This window comes from Corythoichthys intestinalis, chromosome 21 (assembly GCF_030265065.1).
Source record: "Corythoichthys intestinalis isolate RoL2023-P3 chromosome 21, ASM3026506v1, whole genome shotgun sequence".
Classification (NCBI taxonomy): domain Eukaryota; kingdom Metazoa; phylum Chordata; class Actinopteri; order Syngnathiformes; family Syngnathidae; genus Corythoichthys; species Corythoichthys intestinalis.
In genome coordinates this window covers 6649144-6661572 of record NC_080415.1, presented here as the reverse complement: position 1 = coordinate 6661572, position 12429 = coordinate 6649144, and the positions used below count along the sequence as shown (strand labels likewise).

General features: G+C 39.5%; 1 protein-coding gene across 4 annotated transcripts in view; it reads left to right on the top strand.

Moving 5' to 3' along the window:
- The window catches only part of exoc6 (exocyst complex component 6), a 116213-nt gene that overhangs the window by 92689 nt on the left and 11095 nt on the right, over window positions 1–12429 (top strand). For all 4 annotated transcript variants that reach the window (XM_057825481.1, XM_057825480.1, XM_057825483.1 and 1 more), the window contains one exon: window positions 8915–9027. In XM_057825481.1, coding sequence (XP_057681464.1) covers window positions 8915–9027 — 113 coding nt within the window. The remainder of the gene's footprint in view (window positions 1–8914; window positions 9028–12429) is intronic.

The window sequence follows — 12429 nt, the reverse complement described above, 5'->3', positions numbered from 1 at the left end:
CGATTCGTTACAGTATTTAGTTTTCATTCATTTTAAATTAATATTCTGTCCGAACAAGCTTAACAGAGAATCCACACCGTGCCATCACACATCAAGCAGATGAATATAACTTTTTCTCCGCAGTGACAAAAACAGCTGACTGTGGCCCCAGTAGTTAGATTGCCTACCATATGTAGCATATGGAACAATGAAATTAACAGTTCACCTGCTGTGGCCTGAACGTAGTCTCAGACTTTCCTCCTGGTGTGCATGGACTTGAATTGCGTGCCCGCTTGTGCAGTCCCTGTTTTTTCACCTCTTTTATCAACACCATCGTCGTTTTGGGGCTTTTTGAAGAAACTTCGGACACTCAGTTGCCTTGACATTTTTCAGAGTAAGGCCAACGACGTCATGCATCAAGAGAGACAATAGCTAATTAATATGCTCACTCGCCACCCTGTCGTCTGGGGTGTGAATTGCAACCGGTCAAAATGACGGATGGACTTCAGTTTTTTCCGTCACCGTTTTAAAAAATCGGTCAACGACGGAAAATATTCGGTTAACGCGACCCCTGTCTTGTATACACGCGCTCTTACTCGCGTTCGGAAGTACTACCTGGTCTACGTTTCCTGCGCCAAAATAAAAGCATGCATCACCAATCAACAGTTAAGATTATAATCAAATACACATTTCGCCAAAGGGCAGAACAGTCATATTAATAAAATAAAGTTAAAAATTAGATACTGTGAGGTACAATAAGGTACTGTTTACACGACTAAAAACGACAAAAAAAAAAACGACTGGAGACAAAATGGTGGACGAGACTCCGGTGTCGTAAAGTCGAAATCATGTAACTCGGGTACTACCTGTAAAAAAAAAATGGAAACGCCAGGTTGCTACCAAAATCTTCCACTAGAATCGCGTCTACGTTAGCTCATTGGCTGCCATTGACGGCGCTAGAGAGGGTGAATGAACGTTCCTTCAAAATGGATTGTACGTCTAGTGCCGTCAATAGCACTGAACCAGAGCAGAACAGGAAATGCCCCAAAATAAACAGAAAGTGACTCAGAAATGCCCCAAAATCAACAGGAAATGACCTAAAATGCCGCAAAATTAATTCATTGGCTACCATGGCCAATCTTACCAATCTGTTTGAAGTTGTAGGAATGGTAATGAATGAACAAACGCTGCCACCCTCCCACTTCAAATGGTTTGGAAGTCTACTAGTGATAAACTCCTTGAAATTGACAGCGGAAGAATTAAAAAACCTTTCTTTTCATTTTATTAGTTGTTGTTATCGTGAGCCATGTATGGCAAATCGTATCGTAACTTGAGCTACCCAGAGGTTCCCACCCCTAGTGGAGATTAGGCACTTTGTGAGAAGATTTTAGTACTACTTCCTTCATTCCTAAACCTCGGTATGACCCCAGAAAAGCTGGAAAAAGTGGCCTCAGAGAGCGTAGCTTAGGCTTCTTAGCTTAGGTTGTTATCCATGTCAAATAGACATGGATAAGTGGAAGAAAATAGATTGATTGATGGATGAGTGCATGTGCTCCCTTTTATACAACCTGCTTGCTTGACATGTTAATCCTAGCCTTAGGTGAAGGGGTAGGTAGCAATCCACTGGCTGAGGTTGCACTAAGGCCATCCATTTACTTTCCCTTGATCGCATAACTGCCGATTTTCTAAAAAAAAAAAAAAAAAAAACGTTTAACTTTGGGGAAATCATTATAATAGTTTTCTGAAATGTAATATGAGTTTTCTAAAATGTAGTAAAGTCAAATGCAAGGTAAGGCTTTTTGTGAGCCCTGCTTTGGATTTGCAGTTGTCAAAAGTTTTTCAAAAACGGTGATAAGAACCTGACTTTGGTAGAATGTTTCCATGAAATAATCACGGTGCACGAGGTTTCAGAGAGAACTTGACCTTGACAACATGATCCTTTCCTTGAAATGAGCACAGGTAATTGGAAACACAGTACAGTACATTACCCTTTTTTATTTTTTAATCTGTCCTTCGGACGTACTTGCTGCTGGAGCTGTTTTGTTCTATGCAACAGCAGTTTTCTATACTGTGGTGTTGTTTTCATCAACTATGACGATAACGAAAATATTTCGTCAACGAACAATTTTTTCATGACGTCACGATGACGAGCTAAAACTGCGACATCTGAAACATAATGAGTTGGATGCCAGTTGTTGTCTGACAAGACGATAACGAGATGAAAATTTGCCGTAGTTTCTGTCATAAGTTCCCAAATGTGATATTTTTGTAAAGTGTTTCACAAAAGTGAGTACACTCCTCGCATTTCTGCAGATATTTAAGTATATCTTTTCATGGGACAACACTGACAGAATGACACTTTGACACATTGAAAAGTAGTCTATGTGCACCTTATATAATAGTTTATTTATTTTCCACTCAATAACTCAAAATATAGCCATTGATATCCAAACCCCTGGCAATAAAAGTGAGTAAACCGCTTAGAAACTACGTACATCCCTAAATGTCTAAATTGTGTACTGCTTGTCATTTTCCCTCCAAAATGTCATGTGACTCGTTACAATAGTGCTGTCAGCATTGCTGCGGAGACTGAAGAGGTGGGGGGGGTCAGCTTGTTAGTGCTCAGACCATACACCGCACTCTACATCAAATTGGTGTGCATGGCAGCCACCCCAGGAGAAGGCCTCTTCTTAAGACGGTACACAAGAAAGCCCACAAACAGTTTGCTGAAGACATGTCAACAAAGCACATGGATTACTTGAACCATGTCCTATGGTCTGATGAGACGGGCAGGCTTTCTTGTGTACCGTCTTCAGAAGAGGCTTCCTCCTGGGGTGACAGCCATGCACACCAATTTGACGTATGGTAGACATTAGAGGCGTGCAAAATTTACGATTCTTAGATTATTCGGCGATTCGGCTGTGGAAGATTCGAGAACGATTCACAAACATCCAAATTCCGATTATTGAATTATACCCGGTAAAGCAGAAATAAAACACAGTCAGAGCGGTCTTCAGGACAGAATGAGGAACGGACCAAGAGTAAATATCATGTTCAACTCATGCCGGTAGATAAAAAAATAATAATAATAATGATAATACTTGACTGCGGCTGTCAGCCGCTACAAACAGCGCCCAGTTGCTAGTTGCTACAAACATACGGCAACATAGGGCTATGGTAGATATCACATATATCTAGAACTAGATGTGAAATGACAGACGACGGCCGTGTTAGACTTTCCCGCGCTAGTAAACAGACGCCATCTTAAAGCAGTAGACTTCTCTAGAAAGCTCTGTTGTAGCGAACCTAATTACTTTTTATCTTAAAAAAAAAAAAATCGGCAAAATCTTGTCTTGAATCTATCTTTAAATGATGAAACAGTTTTAATACCTTCACATCGAAAGTAGACAGAAGGGAAATTATGGAATAACCAGAGCAATTTTAACAACTTTAACGGTTGATTCACAACATTAAATTAATTGAATGTAGTTTAAAGCTGCCGATACAGAATGGGGACTTGAGTATTTTATTTACTGTTTTTAATGGTTAACTTGATACTGAAATATTAGTTTGTTTAGCCTGAGAGGATTTTTGAACAATTTCAGAACTAGTGTACAAAAAATTAAAGGGTGGGGGGGGGGGGGGGGGGGGGTTTGTGGTGCATCAATAATCGATTTATAATCGAATTGGAGCCTCTGAATCGTAATCGAATCGTTAAGTGCCCAAAGACTCCCACCTCTAGTAGACATATTGGTCTATCAAACATCTTTGGGCTTAAAATACAGCAGTTCATTCAAAAGAGGAGGGCAAGAGCAGAAATTGCATTTCCAGCCTTGTGTGTTTTCCGCAGTATATCAAATTGTTGCATCAGGAAAAAATACTTGTAACGTTTTACTTGTAAAGTAATTTTTAAAGCAATTACTTTTGTACATGAGTGTTTTTTTTTTCTTGGAACTTTTACTGAAGTAATTCTTTGCCCCTGTATCTCTACTTCTCCGTAGCTTAAAAAAAAGTGAGTACGTTATCAACCACTGAGTATGATGTGCTACCTCCTCTATAAACTGGCTCATCATTAAGCTTCAGGTGAGAATAATAGCATTGTTGCAGAAGTTCACTTAGTCAGCTGAATAATCGCATTATCCCTAAGCTGCTCTTTCACTGCTCTTTCAACATGAGCTAAACACCCAGCTGTTTCACCCTATGACATTAGCATACACTGTGTGGGTGCACAAGGGGAAGGGGGTGAAGTCCATCAGGTTAACCAGGGGTCATTTGTGGGCTCTTATTTTAAATGTTCTAAAAACTCAGCTGCCACACTTCTCTCAAATGTTGTCTTTTGTTTGCGTCTCCAATTATACAGAATGAAGAAAACATCTGAACTCAGTTGAGCTTTTCACTAATTTACAGGGCGTCAGTAATGGAATTATAATGAAATACTTGTGCTGAACCACTTAACACTGCAGGGATTTCTGTTAATGACCGTGACTTTGTCAACTCTGTTTACACTAAGGTTAAGGAATGTGGTTGTTTTTTGTTGTTGTTGTTTTTGTTACAGATAACTTCTGCTATGGAAGGTGTAATCTTAAAGGGGACCTTGCGTCTAATTCTATTTTTTCCGACTGTTCAGGCGTAAGACAGGTTAAGATATGTGTGTGATCTTCAGTGCTGGGTGTAACGTGTTACACGTTTCCTGTAACGAGTGCTGTAAGGTCTAACTTGTTTAAATAAGAAAATAATAATATCACAGTTTAAACCTATACACTCTGAGCATTTTTTGTGAAATTATGGATTGATTTTTCTATGAGTGTTTCCTGTATACTCTAAAAAAATATATTTTTTTTTTACATTTTTGAAAGTGTCATAACCAGTAAAAGTTGAGAAATATTGAAAAAGTATTTCATTGTGAAGTTTAAAAATGTATTAAATGAGAGAAAATAGAACAAATTCATCGCTGCTACACACTCGTTCTAAAGTTGCTTTCTCTTGATGTCCTGAGTACAGTGCATTTGAGTCCATGCGTGAGTAGTTTGGAGTTTAATCAAGCATACAGAATACAGATAAAACAGTATTTAAAAGCGTACATGTACATTTGCTGTGGTTTAGTACAATACTTTTATCACATAACCAATATCTTGGTTTGTCACAATTATTGTAATAGCCTTGGAAGGCGTTTAATAGTTCAGCTAGATGCTAGAACATTACTTTTTTGTTGTTGTTGTGAACTACAGTTCCATACACACGTACGTACATCGAGATATTATTTAATTTAGCAAGTGTTAGAGCCATTTTTCCATGTCCCAAACTTCAAGAAAGCTCATTTGTCAAGGTTTTCTCGGCCATGACTCGTGTCTCCGTCCACCGAACAGCGTGCTATCACGATGCCAGCACCTATGCTTTTGGAAAGCGCTTGCCACAAAACACTCACTGCTCCCAGGAACTCACCCTCCCAGGGGGTTTCAAAATTGGCACCTTTCATACCAAATTTCTCAAGCCTCCAGGATCATTGAACATTTTTAAAGTCATTTGCGTACTTGTGAGAAGGCATCATATTTTAATTTCTTCATCGTAAAAAAACAACAAAAAAGATGGGCTATAAGGTACTGAAAACCTGGAAAATTGGTCTTGAAAGTCCTTAAATTGAATTTTGGTCATGAAAAATATATACGGACCCTGCATATGCACATGCACAGTAGTGGTGAGTCGTGTCATCTGTGTGGCCAGTTATCACTTTTATTGATAACTGGCTTCAATATGTTGATGACGGACTTTGCGATTTTCGTGACTATTTACATTAGGACTGCAATTAACAATTATATTTTTATAATTTAATAATCGGACGATTAATTGTATACTAGTAATTGTCACTTTTTTCAGTTACCTTCACAATTTAACTTGAGGTGGTTTTAGGCATGTTGTTTGTAGGGTTGTTCCGATCAGGTTTTTTTGCTCCCGATCCGATCGTTTTAGTTTGAGTATCTGCCGATCCCAATATTTCCTGATCCGATTGCTTTTTTATTGCTCCCGATTCAATTCCAATCATTCCCGATAATTTTTCCCGATCATATACATTTTGTCAATGCATTAAGAAAAAAATGAATAAAACTCTGACGAATATATACATTCAACATACAGTACATAAGTACTGTATTCGTTTATTATGACAATAAATCCTCAAGACGGCATTTACATTATTAACATTCTTTCTGTAAGAGGGATCCACGGATAGAAAGACATGTGACTTTGTATATTGTGACTAAATATTGCCATCTAGTGTATTTGTTGAGCTTTCAGTAAATGATACTGTGGCCATCCCAAATGCATGATGGGAAGTGGAACCATGACTGTGCAACGTGCTACCATTGGCTATATGTTCTCTGTGTTGGAAACTAACATAAGGTGTTAAGACAATGATCAATTGCCACCTTGCTTCCCCACATTGCTTCCCATGATATTTCTAATCATAGGGAGAGGGATTGCAAGGCTTAGACAATTAATAATAGGCTCCAAAGGCTGCCAAAGTTCACGCTACTCATTTTGCACTGCCTTTTATCTCCCTATATAGGTAAAACTGCGTCATTACAGATTGAGCACGACAATGAGTGAGAGGGTCATGCAGCGCATGCATTAATTGCGTTAAATATTTTAACGTGACACATTTTTTAAAAAAATTAATTGCCGCCGTTATCGGGATAAATTTGATAAGCCTACCTTAAGCCTAAACTAAAGACTCCGGATGAGTGTAACATATTATGTCTGACGTTAAATACAATTAGAAAACGATATAAAAAATATATATACATATATATATACATACATATATATATTTAAAAAAGGCATGGCTGATATTTTTTTTGCCGATTTCGATACTTTGTAAATGACGTGATCGGACCTGATCGATCGGCATCCCGATGGATGACTATTTCCATCAAAAATAATATTACAGCTTCCTGACTTAACTGTACTGTTTTAAGTACATAAAACTTTTAAAGATTTTTAATAAAGGTTCTGAGTATGAAACATAAGAATTGTCAGTACGCAAACCAGACAAATTCATTCAAATAAAAAGACTTTTTTTTTTTCTTGTGGGCACAGCACTGATATAAATTGTGTTAAAGACTCATTTATTTTCTTTAACCCATTCAGACCTAAGCATGCTGCTGAAGGACAAGACGCGTTCGCGTCTCTAAACCAATAAATACACTAAATTTAGTTGCTATTGCCACTTCTGGGAGATGATTGGATGAAACTTTACCCATCGAAATCAAATCATGAGGTTTGGCACGCCCTCTTTGCTATTTTTGGCTCTTTGAAAATGGCTGACCAAATGCAACTTCAAAAAGGATAACGTAAAGTGCTCATTTCTCATTAAAAACACATTAACATTAAAAATGGCCAACAAAAGCATGAAATATCCTGGACCAAAAAATTGCACCTTGTTCTGGTGTTTGAAGCGAGTAAAAATCAGCGCAGATTTTTTTTTTGCCCAGCAGAACTCAGCAACCCGTCCTGAGTATAGACCCTACTCACCTACGTCACAAAATGGGCGTGTCGCTTTTTCCGGCCGCCATATTGTACCTATTTTTTAGACCTATTCTCATTGTTTTCAATTAGTCGAGCAAGTTATAGAGCAATTCATGGAAGCCCCGGTGTTATCTGACGCTGTAAACTCATTGGATGCGTTGCATAAAAGGCGTTACGTGGAAAAGCTTCCGTTTATCCATTCGCCAGATCCGTATTTGATGCCTAAATCGATGTTTTTCGACCCGCTGGCTTCGCCTGACATCTGATATCCTGATATTTACAACTATCTTGTCCACACAAAATCAGCCTATTCTCACGAAAGTTTGAAAAACTTTAAGAGCTTGGAGGCTTATAAATGCTACGTTGCTGGTTGGGTGAAACAGGTCCTCGTACACGAAAATTTGGCAGGAATCTTGTGCTCGGAAGGTGAGTTACGAAATTTTCAATTCAAAATCTTTTGTTCTTGCTAACATTCACTGTCAAGTCTAATGTATTTCATATCATTTGTCAATGGAGCTAGAGCTTTTAATGTCTATATGGTTTAGCGATAGCACTCTCACTATATACATATATAATACGTAATAAATATGAAGTGCGATAGCACTACTCCAGATTGTCCCTAGTTGAATTTATTTTTTGGCTTTTGACCTCAATAGTGAAATTGTAAATTAATTGTATGACAACTGTCTGATTATCCGCTTATAATTATATATTTTCAGGTAGTTCATTCACAACGTCTGAGTGTATGTTGTCGGCGATTAGCCTAGCAATGATCTTAATTGTGGTTGTCAGCCCAAAACCCTCTAAATATATATTAAATGCATCTTACCAGATATAAAATGACTACTACATAATCTGTGGTAGTCGTTTGGAGCCCAGTTTTCTCGTCGAATTGCAGCAGTCAATCTCGGTCTCCTCTTCGGGTCTCTCGGAATACGGTAAAAATTCAAGTCTCTCCGTCTATCGTCTCTGTTTTTGCAACCGACCGCCACACACGACTTCACCATTTTGATTATTAATGTTAACGAGCAGAAAAACACGCCATAATAGGAGGAATTTACGAAGCGCTAATGCATTAACATGACGAGTATCCGGACAACATGGCGCGGGGGCGTGGCTGTGACGTCACGTGAGTAGGGTCTATAGCTGCTGGCAAAAGTCGATTATCAAATTCGTTGGCAACTAGTTTGATAATCGATTTAATCGATTAGTTATTGCAGCCTTAATTTACATTGTAGGTTCTCATTGAAGTTATCCAAACTAAAAATAACATTTTTTTTCACATTCTCCTTTAAGTCAAAATTAAACAGTCTCACCTCTTAATTCCACCATTATCGGAGAGAACTTGAATCTGTGATTTAAAGTTGTATTCTTTTTGTTTGTTTGTTTGTGCATGTCAATGTTTGGTTTGCAGCTCCTGGACCTGTTCATGGTGTGGGACTGGTCTACTTACCTCGCAGACTACGGTCAGCCAACCTCCAAGTACCTTAGAGTAAACCCATCCACAGCCCTGACTTTACTTGAAAAGTAAGTGAATCTGACACTGTCTTTAACAACACTTACTCCAAACCTTTGTATTGCAAATCAACTTTTCATTTGAGTTAAATGCCTTTAGAGGTCCCAGTCTGTCGAATTCCAATTTTCTTCCACTGTCACTGTTTCATGCGTAACGTGATAAAGGTTCAAATTAATGTTACTTTTTCGAAGTTCAATGTACACAGTTACTGGCACCTCCCAAAATTCGTGATTTCTCCCCAAAAAGCATAGGTTTTTTGGGAGAAATGAGAATTATGTGTACAGTGGGGCAAATAAGTATTTAGTCAACCACCAATTGTGCAAGTTCTCCTTTTAGATTAGAGAGGCCTGTAATTGTCAACATGGGTAAACCATGAGAGAGAGAATGTGGGAAAAAAAACAGAAGATCAAATTTTTTTACTTTTAAAGAATTTATTTCCCAATTAGGGTGGAAAATAAGTATTTGGTCACCTACAAACAAGCAAGTTTTCTGGCTGTCAAAGAAGTCTAACTTCTTCTAATGAAGTCTAACGAGGCTCCACTCGTTACCTGTTTTAACTCATTATCGCTATAAAAGACACATGTCCACAATCTCAGTCAGTCACACTCCAAACTCCACTATGGCCAAGACCAAAGAGCTGTCGAAGGACACCAGAGACACAATTGTAGACTTGCACCAGGCTGGGAAGACTGAACCTGCAATACGTAAAACGCTTCGTGTAAAGAACTCAACTTTGGGAGCAATTATTAAAAAATGGAAGACATACAAGACCACTGATAATCTCCCTTGATCTGGGGCTCCATGCAAGATCCCACACCGTGGCATCAAAATAATAGCAAGAACGGTGAGCAAAAATCCCAGAACCACACGGGGGGACCTAGTGAATGACCTACAGAGAGCTGGGACCACAGTAACAAAGGCTACTATTAGTAACATAATGCGCCGCCAGGGATTCAAATCCTGCACTGCCATACGTGTCCCCCTGATGAAGAAAGTACACGTCCAGCCCCATCTGCGGTTCGCTAGAGAGCCTTTGGATGATCCAGAAGAGGACTGGGAGATTGTGTTGTGGTCAGATGAAACCGAAATAGAACTTTTTGGTAGAAACACGGGTTCTCGTGTTTGGAGGAGAAAGAATACTGAATTGCATTCGAAGAACACCATACCCACTGTGAAGCATGGGGGTGGAAACATCATGCTTTGGGGCTTTTTTTCTGCAAAGATATCAGGACGACTGATCTGTGTAAAGGAAAGAATGAATGGGGCCATGTATCGAGAGATTTTGAGTGAAAATCTCCTTCCATCAGCAAGGGCATTGAAGAAGAGACGTGGCTTGGTCTTTCAGCATGACAATGATCCCAAACACACAGCCAGGGAAACAAAGGAGTGGCTTTGTAAAAAACATTTCAAGGTCCAGGAGTGGCCTAGCCAGTCTCCAGATCTCAACCCCATAGAAAATCTGTGGAGGGAGTTGAAAGTCCGTGTTGCCCAACGACAGCCCCAAAACATCACTGCTCTAGAGGAGATCTGCATGGAGGAATGTGCCAAAATACCAGCAACAGTGTGTAAAAATCTTGTGAAGAGATACAGAAAACGTTTGGCCTCCGTTATTGCCAACAAAGGGTACATAACAAAGTATTGAGATGAACTTTTGGTAATGACCAAATACTTATTTTCCACCATGATTTGCAAATACATTCTTTAAAAATCAAAAAATGTGATTTTCTGTTTTTTTTTCCCACATTCTGTCTCTCATGGTTGAGGTTTACCCATGTTTACAATTACAGGCCTCTAATATTTTCAAGTGGGAGAACTTGCACAATAAGTCATTGACTAAATACTTATTTGCCCCACTGTACGAATACATTAATTTTTTTAGTGTTCAATGTTCAGGTTATTTATTACATTAAATTACATTTTAGTACTGTGGACCCTCATGATACAAGCACAATCCGTTCCACGACCAAGTTCGTAACGTGAATGTGCTCGTATCTTGAATGTACTGTACTGTTTTCTCCATAATAAATAACTGAATTCCAGTTAACGCGTGCAATACTTGCCACAGCACACCCCATGTTCCCCCTAAATAATAATGCAACGCATCATTTTTAAGGCTAAATAATTTGGAAAAACAAAAGAATCTGAAAAACAAAAGAATAAAAGCAATGTTATTTATATACTAGGACTTACCTTGAGGGGTTGGAAATGGACCGCTTGGATGTGTGTGGAAGCGATCGATTTATATAGTCAATTTTTTTAATCCCGCGCCATGAAAATGAATAACTTCCTGTTTTGAGGAGGAATGCGAATGTGACGTCACCCGGGTAAGCATCTCACAATACAGCATTGCTTCATAGCATGCAGATGGACTGCAGATTCAGCTGATTTTGCGGATTAATTCGTTTATTTTTCGCATCATGCCAGCCAAATGTGCTGCAGAGTTCTGTTGCTCCACCAGGGAGAGGCGTGTGAGCCTTTTTGGGTTTCAAAAACCCCCACCCTGACATTGGCCAAAACAAGTCCAACAAGAGGAAGTGAGTAAACGTAGTGTTTTGTATTATGTCAAATACTGGGATCTTGGCACACGTTTTAATACGTAGGTGGCTCGCATTTTGTGGCTGACAATGCTCCTTGTCCACCGAGAATGCCATTGGGCCGACGACCGGCACCTTGTCGCACACCCCCATCGGTCCTCTTCGTGTGCCCGCCGGGAAAGCGCTATACTAGGCGCTTATGCTCGTACGGTTCTCCATATCGTCCAGATTTCCTGTCCCCTCTGCCCTCTTCGTATGCCTGGCAATAGACTACTATCCTCGGATTGGGCTTTGGCAGCTACGCGCTCCTCCGACATCGGCCGTTTTTTCCGGCTGTTATTCTCCAGCTGCTTCCCCAGCAAACGAGCTCTCCTGCCTGCAGCAGGGAAACGACAAGCTGTAACTTGCTCGCTGCCGGAGGAGTTGTCGATCATTGAAGACAATTGCAAACCCCGCCGCCGTGTGATATGATCCGGGGTAGTTTTGTGTGATTTTCCGCTTTGAAAGGCAAGAATAAGGCTTTGAAACGCCACTCGGTTCGGGTTAGCGTGTCGGCTAGCTGTCACGTCTCCTGGTTTGTTCACGCACTTCGAAGCCGGGACAGGGAAATGAGAAAAGCCAGACTAACTCCGGTGGCATAAAATATCGTTCGGGAGGTGCAAGAAGTCGATAGTTTTGACCATTATGGAATAATTTTACCATGTCGTACTGAAAAAATGCATTTTGAATATTTCATATTCCATTTAGCACAAGACTGTTATTTGTCATGACCATACCATTTATTTAGCAATTGGGGAAAAATAATTAGATAAAAAGAATATCCTGTAAAAATATAGGAGTAGAGAGATTGAAACAATGACATTTTGCGGCTCTCTTAGT